Genomic DNA, 17,650 nt, shown 5'->3' on the forward strand with positions numbered 1-17,650 from the left:
GCAAACTTTTTTCCATTTTTATGATTTACCCTTGTTCTGCACCTTGACCTGGGATGTGCACATACTTTTCCACAATAACTGAATCACACACTAACCCAGAGCAGTGAGCTGCCTGCCCAACCAGCGGCGCTCGGGGAACAGTGAGGGGTTAGATGCCTTGCTCAATGGCACTTCAGCCGTGGACTGGTTGGGGATCGAACCGGCAACCCTCCGTTTATAAGCTCAAAGCCCTAACCAGTAGGCCACGGCTGCCCCAATATCTAAATAAAGTGGAAGAAATTGGTAGAGAGAGATGGGGTTGGATTTGGAAATGATCTGGGTTGGATTTTCGAACCCTGATCCTTGAGGGCATGTGGACTCAAGGATCAGGGTTCGAAAATCCAACCCAGATCAAAAGTGGTAGAGGCTGTTTGCACCTGAGGTCCCTTATTACTATTTCACTTAACTGATTCATTGCTGAGCAGCTCAGTTCAGCTCAAATTGCAATGGTCATAGTGCCCCCAAGTGGCAGCTACTGAAAACTGCAGTTAGTGGTGTTTTCTCACGAGGATTTTCAGCACTCATCTTTTGGGGTGAAAAAAACCCAAAACAAAACAAAAAACACAAATAGACCAATGCCATACAGCTGATAAAATATAGATGTTATTTATTGAAAATTCAAAATATGTATACAAATACATATTTCTCTCTCCAAAGCAATGAAATACTGCATTTATTTTTATGTACATCTTTATAATAACTCTGCTTAACATTCACAATATTTTTACACCAAAAAAGCACTTATTCTTTACATAACTAAACAACTTGGCTCTGCAAAATGGCCATTAAATTGTGGTACAGTGCATGTCGAAGGCCTTCAGACTAGGCATACGATTTCACAAGTATCCACATAATATGGAATGTCTATAAATCAAATAAAAAAAAAACACAATAATAATAATAATAATAATAATAATAATAATAATAATAATAATAATATTAAGCAAAAACAAATTCTCCGGTAAAAAGAAAAGAAACGAAACAATCCCATATGGCAAAACAGGAACATCCAAATGGTCAGAAAACAGCAGTTCTGTAGATGTGAAAATGATTATACAAAGTACTGGTCAAGAGTATTTCTATTTTCCATCGGTCATTAGGTTTATGTGTAGAACAGCACAGGTGGTTTATTCTAAGTCTAAAACACTTTAAATAGCACCCTATATTTCAGCACTATTCATAGATGAACATATACATTTACATGTAATCTATATAGAATTCTATAAAGACAGCACAGTCTACCATGTGTGCGCACATCAGTGAGTATAGTACTACTGTGGGTGGAGTCATGAAACGCACCCTTACAGTTCTTCTAGTGACTTCTGAAGGAGTTCTCTTTTGCATTATTGCCTCACCCTCACCTCAACACTATGGTAAAACAAAGTGACCTTTAGCTGACTTTTAGAGTAACAAAAAGTGCACATGACCAATTTGCCTGACACAAAATCAAAGCACCAACACCTGCAGAAATATAATGGAACATTTCAAAGTGAGACAGAATGCAAGAAGTGTATCAGAAAAGAAAGTGAAATCTGTGTGCTCTGGAAGCGGTATTTGATGAGGTGCAATCCAGTGTCTTTTTAAGGCTCTGTAACCCTTACCCATTCATTTAAAATGCCAAAGCTGGCATAGCCTTCACAAAATGGTAGCAGGGCACCCTTTTATGTGGATCATGCAACACTGCTCCCCACAATCTTGATAAAAGATAAGGAGCTAGGATTTCAGTTCACAACAGAGGTTATAGTTTATAGACCATCTTTGTTTTGCCCCTTTCCACTGTTACACTGGGATGTGTATACAGAGACTAAGGTTTGTCTCAGAAAAAGTTTGGCAAAAGCCACAATATGTAACTAGTAATTAAGCGAATCAGTAACCACACCCTCTTTGTTTTCCAACTCTTTGGTCAGTTGTATTTGCTTTACAATATTTCTTCAAACATTCAAGGGCTAAGACCGCTCTGGTTGCACTGGGTATGTGCCCCAAGAAATAATCCACACATACTGTAAAATGTTACACAACTGAACAACAGGCTTTAAGGGACACAAAGACAACGATATTGATATTGGTCAAAACAGAACATTCAACCATATAATAAACTGGCCTGGAATCTCCCATCACGTGAGTGCTAGTGAGCACTTGATTGATTGCTTTGGATTTTGCCATAAATAATACCACCCCTCTCCAACCTTAATTAGAAAATAAATACATTGGCAAATACATTGACTTGAGCACATATATTTTGGTCATAACAATAACAACTCAACAACAGAACGTACCATCCTCTATGTTAACCAGGTTAATTAAGCCAAACCCCGGACGCAACTGGATAAACCATTATTAAACGGACAGGATCTGCAAGCTTTTCTATAACTCGACCATCCCACCCCTGGACACATCCACAATGACTGCATTGCATAAGCTGGGCCCTCAACCCCATTCACCTAAATCAAGCCAGCCATCCACTTCAGACTTTGGTGTGAAGCTACATTCCAAATCGCTTGATCTTCATCTCACTGCTCGAACATCCCCCAACCTCCTACCCACCTCCACTGCTTACAAACTACCACCATGTTACCTCTCTGACAGAGGAAAACTCATAGGCTGGCCGGCAAACTACCAGATGTCTAATGACAGGCAATGCTCATGTGTGTTTCATAAAGTGGCTGACAACTGAACTGTTATTTGGTCTGCTTTAACCAGAGTTAAAGCCCATTACAACTGTGAGCTTTCTTTGTTGACAAGACAGTACCAGACAGAGGCAGCCAGGGTGAAATCAGGCCTCATAGTTTCACATCTAAACATGACAACCCTCTTGTAATTGTGCACTTTGTAAACAGTTTTTACATAACTTTGACTGACATAAATATGAATGTGCAGACTTTGCTGTCCAAGACAAACTTTCTCTTGCATTGCAAAATAATTTAAAGTAACTCAAACAATTATATAATTGAGGTATTTGTGAATATCATGCAATTGTAATCACTTCTGATGACTATCCGCTAGATATGATGATAGAAATGACTCATAAGAACAATGTCAGAAAGAAAATAAGGTGATTCAGTTCACAGATATGTTAATGATATAATGATTATTAACAGAATTTGTTAATGTTCAAATGCTATTTACTTTCTAATGTATAAATTAATAAACATGATTGTGTGTGTGTGTGTGTGTGTGTGTGGATGGTAAAGCTTTATAGATTAAGTTCTTAAGTGCATCAGATCCTCTTTAACTCGGGGCAACTGCAACTGGAGACTTGTGTACAGTATGTAGTTTGTTTCCACATGAGCTGTGTATCAGATGTGTGTTTGTGCATGTGTGTGTTGATGTGTGTGTGATGTGTGATTGAGTGCTGAATTTGAAGGGACTCTACTTGGTGGCCCATTCCTAGACTCCACTTTACCCGGCGACTGAGCTCTATTAATTAAAAACAAGCCTGAACAAAACATAAACAAACACTCCCAGCAAAGCTAGGATTAAACAGAATGACATTTTGCATCGTCTTTGTTTTCTGAAAATTACAATAAATCATGTGAGTGTGTGTGTGTGTGTGTGTGTGTGTGTGTGTGTGTGTGTGTGTAAACAAAAAAAAACCACACACTACAGTATGTGAAGCGTTACCACAGCAGCTCATCGGTCCCTCCCTTCAGCGCTATTGTGTTATTATCTAGCGCTCTTGGTGACAGGGGGAACCCTCATCGTTCCCATGATCACCCAGAGTTCTCTACTGTGACCTCAACACACCCTCAAACGCAAGGAGGCTGAATGCAGCCTGGTCAAAGCCCCCTGGTTGTGGTGGTGGTGCGGAGTGGGTTGGGGTGTGGTGGTGGTGGTGGTGGTGGTGGGGGGGTCCTACCCGTGGATCATGCCTGGTCCCTCAGCTCATATGTGGATGTTGTGGTAGCGGGCCTTGGTAACATCAATGTCCACCCGCCTAGCCTCAGCGAAGGCCAGGAAGATGGCGAGGCCCAGGAGGTTGACCACTGTGATGAGCATGAAGACTGATGCCCAGGAGCCTGTGGCCTCGATCAGATACCCCGCCAAGTACACCATGATGACCCCTGAGGAGAGAACAAAAACATACAAACATACAGTCAAGCAGAGGAGAGAGAAAGAGAGGAAATGATAGAATACCTATGCATAGGATGGTGGACTTTGAAAATATGTTAACAGGAGGATACACACAATTCTATCACTCACTCTCTCTCTCACACACACTCAGACAGAGAAAAAACTGCAATTTTGTGAAGTTCCTCAAATGAAAGATCAAAATTAAATCAGCATTCATCAGCGTAAATGCTATGGCCCAAACCTAATTAGCTCATTTAACTCCGCTTTGGAAATGGCTTTAATTAAATATTTGCGGGTAGAGGACGTTTGGTGGAGACTTTCCCCACAGACAGCCATGTGCTTTATTGCCATCTTTGACTCCTTTCATTTTTCATCGTTCCGTTTTTCTTCTTCACCATGGATCCTTCACAGGAGATGAAGCAACGTCCGATTTCTCTCTGGTGCTATGACGACACATTAGTGGGGAACATGCAGAACTCTTCAGCTGATTTGGTCTTACCTGAAAACGCACCGCAGGTATTCATGACACCTGAGAGATAGATAGATAGAGAGATACATAGAGAGATAGATAGATAGATAGATAGATAGATAGATAGATAGATAGATAGATAGATAGATAGATAGATAGATAGATAGATAGATAGATAGATAGATAGATAGATAGATAGAGAGAGAGAGAGAGAGAGAGAGAGAGAGAGAGAGAGAGAGAGAGAGAGAGAGAGAAGCACACAGTCAGTGAGGGATTCATATTTAGACAAAAAAAAATTTCAGGCACGCCAACACGGCAATGATGAAAAAGCTCAGAGTGAGGGACACACAATGGCAGCCTTGTTCAGGCGGGAGCGTGAACGGGAGTGTGTGCTCCAGGGGAAACATGTGCCTCACAGATGGCACCAACTCACCAAAGAGAGCTCCTGCGCAGGACGGGGCGAGGTCCTGGACGTTCACAGACACCCCGCTACAGCACGGCGTGAGCGAAGAGACCGAGGGAAACACATTATTCATACAGTATACATCATCAATATCATGCAGCGGTAGAGTGAGTATTTAGCAAATGGGCAGCATTTTCATGTGTGCATGAAATCATGATGACTGGGCAAAACATCCTCCACTTCAGCCATTCCACAGCTTGTGATTTATTTAGCAAAGCACTAAAGCGGACACCTTTAATCTATACTTTAATCTATACTTTAATCTATCTAATCTGCACTGCCTTGACTGAGTGACTGAGAAATAAACCAAATGTCTTTTAGCTTCAAGCTATGGCTGAAGACTATAATGAATACTTGATCAAATTCTTCTTGACAGTCCAGCCAACTTTACAGAACTAAAACTATGGAAACATCCCATTCACACACTGGCACAGGTTATTATTGTGGCATTATGGCACACCAGTTCTGGCAGGGCACCTATAGCTTTTACATTGTGATGCACTGTAATTCTCCATCTCAGTCTAACTGCGGACCCCAAATGGCATGGGTACAGTAAGTAAGTAAGTAAGTAAGTGTTTATTTACATAGCACATTTAACGTGCACAGAGTGCAACCCAAAGCGCTTTACACACAACACTGATACAAACAGTGCCGAACGGAGTGGCGTAATCAAGACATGAAACAAACAAATTTACAAAATAACAACATGAGACAAGACAAAAGATGACGGACGGAGTGGCGTAATCGCCAGCGTCCCCGGGACACCAAGACACACACGTAGGTGTGTGCGTACCTGTGGCTGAAGGTGGTGAGGCCCATGGTGGCCGAGACGAAGGCCACGGCCGTGGGGAACGTGGTGGTGCCGCACAGGAACAACGTGAAGACACTAGAGACGCCCATAGAGAAGAACTGAGGAAGGGAAGGGAAGGAGACAACAACGTGAAGACACTAGAGACGCCCATAGAGAAGAACTGAGGAAGGGGGGGGAAGAGAACAACGTGAAGACACTAGAGACGCCCATAGAGAAGAACTGAGGAAGGGAAGGGAAGGAGACAACAACGTGAAGACACTAGAGACGCCCATAGAGAAGAACTGAGGAAGGGGGGGGAAGAGAACAACGTGAAGACACTAGAGACGCCCATAGAGAAGAACTGAGGAAGGGAAGGGAAGGAGACAACAACGTGAAGACACTAGAGACGCCCATAGAGAAGAACTGAGGAAGGGAAGGGAAGGAGACAACAACGTGAAGACACTAGAGACGCCCATAGAGAAGAACTGAGGAAGGGAAGGGAAGGAGACAACAACGTGAAGACATTAGAGACGCCCATAGAGAAGAACTGAGGAAGGGGGGGGGGGGGGGGGGGGAGAACAACGTCAGGATACTAGAGACGCCCATAGAGAAGAACTGAGGAGGGGAAGGGGGGGGAGACAAGAGAACAACGTGAAGACACTAGAGACGCCCATAGAGAAGAACTGAGGAGGGGAAGGGGGGGGGGAAGAGACAGCATTGATAGCTGGTCTATCTTATAATCGGGAACACTATTTCCTACCTGTAGGCCAGCCTTACCTGCATCAGCTTCCTGACTGAGGCTGTGTCAAAACCTGAAAGAGGGCGACAGAGAGAGTGTGAGATCAATAAAACTCAAATGTAACCGCTTTAAAGCTGTGCTAGCCTACTGTTTATGGGACAGTAAATAGATAATGAATCATAACAGTTAGATTAGATAGAAGTCCACAAAAGGGACACCCACACCAATTACCATTATACTGTATGTCAATACAACTGAGGGTCAATCATCATTAAGCGATAGAGAGAGAGAGAGAGAAAGAGAGAGAGAGAGAGAGAGAGAGAGAGAGAGAAAGAGAGAGAGAGTGAGAGAGAGTAAAAAGGGGTAAAGAGGGGTAACAAACAGAATGTCAGACAGAATGACCAACAGGCAGGCAGGCAGGCAGGCAGACAAAAGGAACTGGAGCTCAGACCTTGGCTAATGAGGTGATCCGAAAGGCAGCCACTGAACAGCGAGGAGGGAATGGCCACAAACCATGGGATCACATTAAACACCCAGCCCTAAAGGCAAACACACACACACACACACACACACACACACAAAAGTGTTTCAAGGTGTATCCCTAATCACAGTCATCATCATTTTGTTATTTCCACCACTGCTCACATGAAATAATCCTTACTTGCTACGCACTCTTAAACTCTCCCACACACTCTCACTCTACCAAATATTGACTATTTAAATTTAAATATGATACTATTTAATTACACGTTTGTTGAGGTAAATCATTGCGCTTATAATCAGGTGATTAGCTTTAAAGGTAACCTTGGCATCTGGGAAGGTGTCCTTGAAGTAGGTTGGCAGCCATGACAACATTGTGAAGAAGGTGCTGGCGGTGCAGAGGTGTGTGACAATGACAGCACTAGAGGGAGAACCACAGAGCCAAGGTCAAAGGTCAAAGGTCAATTCTAGACACATGAGCCTAAAGGGCAGCCAAGCCAAGCATGACTTACAGAGCCTGAAGAAGATGTTCACAGTAGCAATACAGCCAACCAACCTCGGATGCAGAGCTGTATCTAAAAACGGACTCAATTTGCTCTTACGAAACGGCTAAATCCATACCCCACACACTACAATGTCAGTGGTGACATTCAGTCTGTCCAGCGTGCAGAAGCTCAGCAGAAAAAGCATTGCAGCCATTCTCACAGAGGGAAATCCTACCTCTTTAGTCACTGGAGGCTTAGCAGATCAGTAGCATTTCTGCCCAACGCTATAAATAGTGCATGAGAATAAGGGCCTCTTTATGAGTAATGCACATCTGCTGGGATGAGCTGTGCATGGTCAGCCAGTGTTTTCAACAACTATGCAGATTTCTGTTCCAAGAGCAGTTCACACATGCAGACAGACAAAGCTGCATGGTCCTATTGCAGACTGCTACTACTGGTTGCAGGTTATGCTTCTCCTGAGATTCAGCCATCACCTGCATCCACTTTCACACACTCACACACTCACACACTCACACACTCACACACTCACACACTCACACACTCACACACTCACACACTCACACACCCCTACCAGACTGAGGGCTGTTTAAAAAGTCGCAGCCAGTTCCTCCGGGACAGTTTGGACTGTGGGCCTCGACTACCCAGGGACTCCAGAGTGATGATGGGACCTGTGGGAGTAGAACACCAGGAAGGCATCAGTGGGAGTAGGAAGGCATCAGTCTTCACATTCCTGTCCCGCTTTAACCTGAGCTCATACAATTCCTCTAAATAAGGGTGAAAGACTGTGTGTGTGTCTGTGTGTCTGCGTCTGTGAGTGAGAACAATCATTATATTATGTGTGCTTTATACAGACATGAATATAAAGACTTGTTTTCTTGTGTGTGTTTGTGTAGTAATTCAATAATGGAATATACACTTAAACAAGCTCACAAATGAGTGTATACTCACAAACTGCTAAATAGGTCACACAGACACATATACAAACATATACACAAACACACACACACACACACACACACACACACACACTTCGTACCCTCTCCTTTCAGCAGATACTTCCACATGCAGTAGGCCCAGAGGACTGAGAGCAGGCCGGCGACGTAGAACACACTCTCCCAGCCATACAGATCCAACATGAGCGAACCTGCCCCTCCAATCACCAGGGTCCTGCCCAACACAGACCACAACACAAACAACTTCATAAGGCAGAAATTTTCAGCATGCAATCAATGTGACAGGGTGAAAGACTGTGTGTCTGTGCGTCTGTGCGTCTATCAGTGAAATCAATTACATAAGGCAGACATTTTCAGCATGCAATCAATGTGACCAGGTGAAAGTCTGTGTGTCTGTGTGTGTGTCTGTGTGTGTGTCTGTGTGTGTGTCTGTGTGTGTGTCTGTGTGTGTGTGTGTGTGTGTGTGTCTGTCTGTCTGTCTGTGTGTCTGTCTGTCTGTGTGTCTGTCTGTGTGTCTTGTGTGTGTGTTTTGTGAGTGAGAAGGCGAGGGTGTGAATGACTAACCCCAGGTAGGAGCCACTGCCGACGGTGCTCATGAGGAAGCCCCTCTCGCTCTCCACCACCTTCTGAGAGCACAGACTGGCCAGCGAGGGGTAGTGCACACCTGCTCAGGACACAAGGGCACAAGGACACACATTTACCACAGTGCACACCTGCTCAGGACACAAGGGCACAAGGACACACATTTACCACAGTGCACACCTGCTCAGGACACAAGGGCACAAGGACACACATTTACCACAGTGCACACCTGCTCAGGACACAAGGGCACAAGGACACACAGATTTATCACAGTCACAACTTCTCAGGCAGCAAAGCACACCAAGCCAAAACGTCTGCTCCACAGTCCCTTAGTAGTCAAGAGCAGGCACGAGCGCCAAGGCTTCATCATCTCACTACACCTAATCAATGTGATTATGACTGCTGCTGACGCACGCCGGGGCCGCTCAGACTAAAGTGTTTAATACTCAGGGCAGACCTGGTGGGCTGCTCTTTATTTCAGATCAGAAGAGGTCAAGCACAACTACTCCTGTACTTTACATGCCAACCAGCCCCTTCTACCCGATCAAAACAAACAAAAATAAATAAATAAAAACTTGGGGAGGCAAATAGCTGAAATTAATTTGGGTCCAAGAGCATAGCTCGTCTGCAGCAGACCGTGAAAATCACTTAACCTCTGCAGCCAATTCAGTTTCACTGCAAAACCACCTTTGCAGACAAAGAAAATTGGTGCGATGACAGTGTGAATGCATATTCAACTATCTAACTCTGACTAAATCTGGAAGCAATCGAACATCATGTGATAAAAAAAAAGAAGCGTTACACAGCTGCTTCACAACAGGCCAGCCCTGGAGGTAAAGAGAACTACTGTAAACAATAGAGGGCCATATCAAACAGAGCTCCGGCAGACAGACTCTCCTCTCCGCAGACGTTTGATTATCTGCGTCTTCTCCTCTCTGTTTGCATTCAGCAGGCATGAATGTGTACAAATCTTTATCTTGTACTTCCCCTATCAGGATAGACAAACTGTCCACTCCCAGATATTATGAGGTTCCTTTTAACATCCGCCATTGTTAAGTATGCTCAGCGAATATGTCACAACTCACATATGATACATAATTCCATGTATGGTCTTAGTAGTGAATAGTATTTTATGAGTGCTAGTCATTCTACATGTTCATCGTGATCAATAGTGTACGTTCAATATGGTTTTATTGTTATTGTCTTTGACCATATGTTCCTCTCTGGTACTGTAGATGGGCCCTAGAGTTTAGTTTACTGCCACTCAACAAGTCAACATGTCAATGTCAAGGGCACATCTTCAAGTGGTTGTGGCTAGAAATTGTGTAGTGTTTCTTTGATAACATGATGACATGGTGTAGCGGGGGGGAACGCTTTTTTCCACTTCAGAAGAGCTCTCGCTGTTTTCACAGCTTGTTTAGAGGCAGGATAATTCCTATATTTGTCATACTCTAAATCCAGAATAGCATACAAGACATGATTAATAGGACTAATTAATGTTCATAATCACTACTGTTTCTCTGAAGCACCAAGTGATTTATACAGCCCAGTATACAACAACTTCTCAGTGAAGGTTAGAACAAGTCACAAAACAAAAATCCACTCCGTTGTCCATAATGTGGACGGTTCCCCACAACCAAATTCATGAACTTTGTTACCAGTCTGCCCCTACCCAACACCTGACTTCCCCGGCCTTCTGCCCCTCACCTTGGAGCAGTCCCATGAGGAAGCGAGCCAGGGTCATGGAGACGATGGGCTGCGAGCAGAAGTGGGCCAGGATCGGCGTGAAGGCCGTCATGGCTCCCCACGCAGCGGCCGACAGCAGGAGGACCTTCTCGCCGCCGACCCTGAGAACAACGCAGAAAGGACAGCGGTCAGAGGGCCAATAGAATGGCATCATATACATTTAAATTTGGTCAGGCGTCAGGTGTTATTCAATTAATTTAACATACACTTTAATAAATATCTGTTTGCTTGAGGATTTAAGACATTCATTGTCTTACCTACTACCAATACCTGTAAAATTACACTTTTTGAACACCTTTCAAAACATTTGAACACACATGTCTTTCTAACTGACTTAATGGAGAAAAGTGCCAATTAATCACTACAGAAATTTCATAGAGGCCTATGGTGAAACATTTTCAAAAGTTACAGCAACCTATAGCCCACTGTGATAACAGAATGTTACATGAAAGTCCACTTTTATGTGACTGTAGAGAAATAGAGAAAAATACTTATTTTTGACTAAAAATAGATTTGAGCATCTGCACCAGTCAGCTGACAATGAACATATTTTCAGTGAGTACCATTGTGCAGCCCACTAGTCTGTGATAAAAGTGGACTTAAACATTCTTTTATGTGACCACAGTAGAGAAAGGACTTATTTTCGACTAAACTGCATTCAAGTACTTGAACCAGTCAGCTGACAATTAACATATTTTCAGAGAGCACAATTGTGTTCAGATTATTAGTCCTACAAATCAGCTTAAAACAAAATGTCAAAGACATGAGAGATGTGAGGAATGCCACCATCAGGCAAGTTCTATTAGCGAAAGGATTTTCTTTTAATGAGGAGGCTCTCTGATGAAAATAACATAAGCTAAGTTAAGGGAAAAAAACAGACTAACATACATCTTGAGGCATTTTTTTTTTCATCTAAAAGTGCTGCTTTACTCATTCCAAGTCACTGGGCTAAGCTTGGATACATTTATACAAATAAATATATATATTTTGACTCGTCAGCAATAACAGCAACAACAAAAAAAGGATTTCCTTAAAAGCATGATGCAGCATGATCTTTAAGACCTTAGAACTCTGAGCAAAAGCGCAGGGTAACACAAGAACATTTTCAGAAAATCTGCAGGCCTGCTCCCTGCATCCTACAGTCACTCATAAAACAGTGGCCAGGAAAATATGATGAATACTAATGCACGGTCTACATCAAAAGTTAACCAAGAACACAACATCCTGTTATACATGAGGCCAATGTGGCAATATGGTCAAACCGTCTCTCAACAAGAAAACAGCTACATTTCTGGTGTTTTCTTGTAAATGTTCTTCATCCCCTTCACTATACTAAGACAAAGCTATAGGCTCTCATTCAATCCTTCACCCTCTCCTGCCATGCCTTTTGAAGGAAACTTCAGCCAGTGAAATAACACCATTCAACTGTTTTTGCATGTCTCAAACCACCCTTTTAACTGTGGCTTGGAAAAAAGTGCATGTCTGTAGCTACCTAATGAAAAACATGGAACTGCCTATCACTAGTAATTTTCTAGCCACGCCTAAAACACCTGTGCAATCTGTATGGCCATAACATGAACACCTGCCGCCCGTCTTACACATTCACAGTTGGGACACTATGACAGGACAGCCTTACCTATCACTGATGTAGCCCCCGATGACCTGAGTGAAGCAGTAACCCCAAAAGAAGCTGCCCAGCACCATGCCCGACTCCCTTTTGCTCCATTTGAACTTTTCTGCCATGGTGACCGCACATATTGGCATGGCCACACGGGCACAGTAGAGCAGGCACGTGCCCAACAGAAGCACCACGGTCCATACTCGGGCTACCGGCCTGTTGGCAGAGCAGAAATATGGCAAAAGACACTTCACATGTTAAAGAATGTGGAGAGTCAGCATGATGTCTGTGATTGTTGTAGACAGATAAGGGGTATTGTTTTGTTGTATGAATGATACGATGATTAAGAGTGACTGTATGAGATTGACTGACACACGATACACGGGGATAAGTTTCAATACAAACATGTACAAAACCCTTAAGTGTGTCAATCATTTCATATTGAATGAATAAACTTTTTTCACAGATGATTTCAGCCCTAAGAGGTCTGACCGAGGTTTGTACCAGAAATTAGACTCACAAGACTCAAAGACTACTGGCGGTATGGCTATTAAATTACTGTCTTGTGAGTGCATGTTCACACACACACACACACACACACACACACACACACACACACACACACACACACACACACACACACACACACACACACACACACACACACACACACACAAACAGAGAATGCGTCAAGAAGACATATTCAGTACATTTCAAAATAATGTTCACACAGACCTTAAATCATTCATGACATTAGGACATGTTCTTAAAGTTTTGGACAAGCATTCCTTAAGGATAATGGATGACTAATGTTTAGACTAACGCACAAGAACACTTGGTTCACTCTCTTGAGTTAACTTTATCAACTTATGTCAGTCATATCCTTAGTTTAAGTTTACGAATTCACAATTGCATTGCTCGACTTTTTGCTACTATGAACTACAATGGATACCTTCGTTAAATGATATTAACGTTAACATAACACAAAATCAAAACGGGCAATTACTTAATTAACAAGCAGAAAAGCTAATCATTCTCACCTCGACCAATGTGAACTGGACTCTGCCCACTTCTTTTGGCATCCTGCTGCCCCGAAATTGTCGGCAGGGTTTTCTTTAAGACTTGCCAAGTCTGGACCAGAGTTCTTTCCATGTTTTTGTAGAATTGCCATTCAATGACAAATACTCCTGTTTGCGATGCGACCCCCACTCAAACAGACCAGATTCAGCACAGGTAACGGTAACGTTAACGTAGATAATTTTCGAAAGGGGAAAATAAAGCTTTAACGTTACTCCTGAGATGATTCCGTGGCATCCCCTCCAAACAGCTCAACTTTGAACAGCTGAACAGTACTCACATGGCAAAAAACACATATCTTGAGGCACAACTTAGAGACAAGCCCAGCGAGAGTGCCAGCTCTTCCTTTTCCTACAAGTGATGTTAAATCCACGTGTCAGTTTTTTTTCTTTGCAGCCACGCAGTTCCTCCTGCCGACGGTAGGTTCAATCAGGAAGTAACGTGACTCAGCCCCTTCCAAAACAACGCAAATATATCAAAGAAAGAAAACATACTCACAGTCCCCAACGGTGTAATGCTACTGAGTTGGCTGAGTCTGTCCTTCATGTTGACTAATCAATGTTGATAAATTATTTCAATACACAATCGAAAGTGGTCCATCACAAGGTGAATCTGCGAGTTTCTATCAGTTGCTAGCTAACGTCTGATAAAACAACGCGAAAAGGATGCTCGAATGACACAGCAGTCCACATCCCTGTCGGAAACGAATTGTTTATTTGTAACGTGTGGCTATCCACGGTAAATAATTCGCATTTAGGCATTAATTCGTGTCCCACGACCAGCTACACCTCTGGCAGAATACAATTTTGTGCGCGGAGACAACGTTAGTGCTGCTGGTCCTGTATGCTGTCATCATTCCTGCTTGTGCTGCATAAGCATATGGGGTTTGTTGTTAGTCCACGTGCCTATAATGTTCCATTATAGGGTATTTGCCCCCATGTAGTGGAACAGAAGACATCTGTAACGACAGTGATCTGCACTTAGGCTGGTCCACTTCAAATACCAATTTAGCAACATTTCTGTTCTTTTCTAAATGTAAAATATATATTTAACTATGTTGTTTATGTAATTTTAAAATAAGTTATCAATCGCTTTCTTTGTCAGGGTGTTCCAGAATAAACTCTAAACTCGACATTCTCGAAGTTCATTTAACTTCAGTAATGGTTTATTACACCAGCTTCAGTAAGACAATGACTTATCGATCATCTTCTGCAATTGTTAGAAGGTGACATTTCCACTGGATGTTAACTGCAAATGGCAGGACCTGATGTGAAAGGTTAGCCTTTTAAAAGGTTATTGAAAAGTGAAAGAGAAATCACAACAGCAAAACTATGTTGGGCAAAGGATTGAATGCAAATAATTTAATGACACTCACACTGATATAATGTACAGCCCAATTAAATTCCACTCCATGTTTCCTTTTTCCTGAAACTGTATTTAATTCCTTTTCTAAACCTCTGACTGTAGAAACTACAAGATTATCAGCCTTTATAAATCACATTATATGTGACACCAATGTAAACAGCATTAAACTAAATTAAGGAAACAGCAAGAGTCACAATGCAATAACATGTTTATAAATATTCACAGGCAGCTGTTCCCCATATTCACCCTTAATAATACATTTATAAAATAGAAAATTTCAAAAAGCAAACACAACCAGTTGGTTTCCATCAATATTAAACTCAAATACATTCAACCTCTGACATATTCAAAGTACTGTTTTGTGTACAGTGCTTCATCTGATCAGTGGACACAGGGCATCTTCACTCTTCATAAGGAGCCTAATTTAGGCTTAAACAGTCCACTGAATGGTTTCCTTACATTTCCAGAAACAGTACTAGAAAAGTACAGAGCAAACAGTGAAACTCAATCCACCTACTGTATACAGATCTACAAACATCATGAAATTGAAGGTCACCAATGTTGCAGCATACAGGTGTTTCTATTTTGGCCATTCATGTTCAGCAAGTCACTTTTCAACATTAAAAAAAATCCAGTTCACAATCTCATGTTGAACTCATAGTCTCTGAAATAGCAATCACGAAAGATAGTTAAGGTTCAGTCACAGACTGTGTATAAATAAAATGGGGGAGCAATGGAGTCCATCTTGTTCTCCACAGTAAGTTCGCACAAGGCTACTGTGTTTTACTTTGGGTCCTCAATGGTCCCTTTGCTGAGGTCGGTCATTTTGGGGTACTTCACCTTCTTTTGGTCCAGTTCATTCTGTGCCCATAGCAGGAGTTTCAGGAGTTTTGCGAGCTTAGGTGTTGATTCTCTATTTTCGTAGTCCAGCACTGCTTGATTCACCTCACTCCACACCTATAACAGGCAGTTTAAACAATAATTAAAGTAGCCAGACTAGCCACATCTTCTGTTTTTGGTCAGTCTGATATTAATTTCTCGTTTAATGTCCATCCTATCCTATTAATTAGATTCCAATTCCAATCATTTAGAACTTTCTGACAATCAACATTACAGTAGCCTTACCATACTGCAAAAGGAGAGGAAAAAAGACTCATCTGGTTTGATAGTCATGCATTCTATTCTATATATCACTATGCGTTCCATGCATGGCAAATGCAAGCTGAAGGGACTCATGTAGCTCATGTAGCTGAATAAACATGCCAATAAATATCTATTCAATGATCTGACCTCAGGCTAGACATATGATGAAATATGCGGATGCAAGTCACTCACTTTCTGCCGTTGCATCATGTTGAGCAAATCACCAAAGGGAGACTCCTCCGGGTTGTCAAAAGCCAGCAAAGCCAGCGTGCGCTCCATCTCCGTCAGACACTCACGACTCTCCTCTCCCTGCTCCGCCAAATGAGACTGGGCAAACTCCAGCGCAGCCTCCGTCTCCCTCAGACGTATCAGCTCAATCAGATGTTGTTGCTGCATGAAGGATAAGAGTGAAGATGAGATAAATATAGCAGACTCAGTCACCCCCTTTCAATTCATAACAGTTGTGAATGTGGTTCGGTTCAGACCTACCTGGAGATGGAAGTAAAGGTAACGGTTTGTATCCAGTAGTTCTGGGTGGAGGCTGTTTAACAAAGCAATGGCTTCTTGAATTTGTCCCTTCAGGATCATCTCTCGAATCTTTATCCTCTCATCTAGGGAGTCCAAGTCTAAGGTGGGTTCGATTCCTGACTCCATACGAAACTTCTCTGCAGCTTCTTTGAAACCCTCTAATGAACACAATTACAGCTTCAATCTATAATCTCTCTTGCTGTGTGATAAAACAAAACAAAAACAAGCATCTATCCTCCAAAGTGAAGAAACCATACCTGTCACGAGGTAATTCATGATGAGTTTGTTCATGTCTGCTCGCTGAATGTGAACATTGTTGATCTTCTCCATCCACTCCTCTCTAGTCATATCATCCGGCTTGTCTGCATAACTCATTGTGATGTGTCCTGCACTGATAAAAGTTTGCGTGGTCTAAGCTCTTGTGATGCATCAAGTAATTCAACTTATACGGTGAACTCGGCATGATGAAACACGTGTATGTCAATTGTATTGAAATTGGGCTCACAGTAAATAGCATTACGAAAAGCTTAAGGTTACAGTCAGCGTGCCTCATGCAAACTGAAAATGATTCAAGGCTGTGAAATACAATCACACGTAAAAATCAAGCGAGTACGTGGTTTAGAAATAAAGTTAATCACTGATTGAATAAACATATTGTAGCTATTCACCGTCAAATCGTTGCTTTGAGACTACAACACCAGCTTACACCGGAAGTCCGATTTTTCATGGCCCTTATCGAAACCACAACATTGAAGCCCGTGGTACAAGAACGGTAGCTAAATCGCTAAATTGACTACAATTGGTTGTTGTTGCTGATTTAAGAAAGCAACCAATGAGATAATGTTGTGATGTAAATGCGGTGGTTGTAGTTTAAACGAACATATGGAGCTATTAGCAGCTAAAAATGATATATACGTACCTGAAATTGTTTTCTTCAGCTACACAGCAGGGCCGTATCCAAACACTCGCGAGACTTGCACATGAGATTTAATCACTGCCATATGATTGGTTCACGTAACGTGTATTTTGTTCAGACAAAATGCGTTTTTTTCCTATCTTTTACTGTCTTTGTTTTTTTTAG

The 17,650-nt window shown here is 42.3% G+C and overlaps 2 protein-coding genes across 4 annotated transcripts; both read right to left on the minus strand.

Annotated features, from left to right (window-relative positions):
* Positions 1-634: 634 nt before the first annotated feature.
* Positions 635-13,914, minus strand: slc17a9b (solute carrier family 17 member 9b). The gene is made up of 13 exons (XM_062540856.1): positions 13,497-13,914; positions 12,475-12,672; positions 10,800-10,939; positions 9,075-9,174; positions 8,594-8,724; positions 8,129-8,225; positions 7,376-7,472; positions 7,023-7,110; positions 6,610-6,644; positions 5,836-5,951; positions 5,013-5,068; positions 4,610-4,639; positions 635-4,100 (listed from the first exon to the last, which is right to left on the minus strand). The coding sequence occupies exons 1-13, from the start codon at positions 13,625-13,627 to the stop codon at positions 3,922-3,924; spliced, it is 1,398 nt and encodes a 465-aa protein (XP_062396840.1). The 5' UTR covers positions 13,628-13,914; the 3' UTR covers positions 635-3,921.
* Positions 13,915-14,867: 953 nt separating this feature from the next.
* Positions 14,868-17,567, minus strand: gid8b (GID complex subunit 8 homolog b (S. cerevisiae)). 3 transcript variants are annotated; one of them, XM_062540858.1, is made up of 5 exons: positions 17,489-17,567; positions 16,827-16,960; positions 16,531-16,727; positions 16,234-16,431; positions 14,868-15,855 (listed from the first exon to the last, which is right to left on the minus strand). In XM_062540858.1, the coding sequence occupies exons 2-5, from the start codon at positions 16,942-16,944 to the stop codon at positions 15,682-15,684; spliced, it is 687 nt and encodes a 228-aa protein (XP_062396842.1). In that variant the 5' UTR covers positions 16,945-16,960; positions 17,489-17,567; the 3' UTR covers positions 14,868-15,681. The 3 variants fall into 3 exon arrangements, with proteins under 3 accessions (XP_062396842.1, XP_062396843.1, XP_062396844.1); XM_062540859.1 differs by having other exon boundaries at positions 16,827-16,955; positions 17,489-17,566; XM_062540860.1 differs by lacking the exon at positions 17,489-17,567 and having other exon boundaries at positions 14,868-15,373; positions 15,739-15,855.
* Between the last annotated feature and the right edge of the window lie 83 nt (positions 17,568-17,650).

The sequence above is a fragment of the Sardina pilchardus genome, chromosome 7 (genome assembly GCF_963854185.1).
Source record: "Sardina pilchardus chromosome 7, fSarPil1.1, whole genome shotgun sequence".
Lineage (NCBI taxonomy): Eukaryota > Metazoa > Chordata > Actinopteri > Clupeiformes > Clupeidae > Sardina > Sardina pilchardus.

Excerpts from the sequence above, each read along its gene's own strand:
- gid8b (XM_062540858.1), bottom strand. The coding sequence starts at position 16,944 with ATGAGTTATGCAGACAAGCCGGATGATATGACTAGAGAGGAGTGGATG. Across the intron at positions 16,432-16,530 it reads ACCTTTACTTCCATCTCCAG|CAACAACATCTGATTGAGCT; the intron begins GTAGGTCTGAAC and ends TCCTTCATGCAG. Across the intron at positions 15,856-16,233 it reads ACATGATGCAACGGCAGAAA|GTGTGGAGTGAGGTGAATCA; the intron begins GTGAGTGACTTG and ends TGCCTGTTATAG.
- slc17a9b (XM_062540856.1), bottom strand. The coding sequence starts at position 13,627 with ATGGCAATTCTACAAAAACATGGAAAGAACTCTGGTCCAGACTTGGCA. Across the intron at positions 7,111-7,375 it reads ACACCTTCCCAGATGCCAAG|GGCTGGGTGTTTAATGTGAT; the intron begins GTTACCTTTAAA and ends GTTTGCCTTTAG. Across the intron at positions 4,640-5,012 it reads CTGCGCAGGAGCTCTCTTTG|GTGTCATGAATACCTGCGGT; the intron begins GTGAGTTGGTGC and ends TCTATCTCTCAG.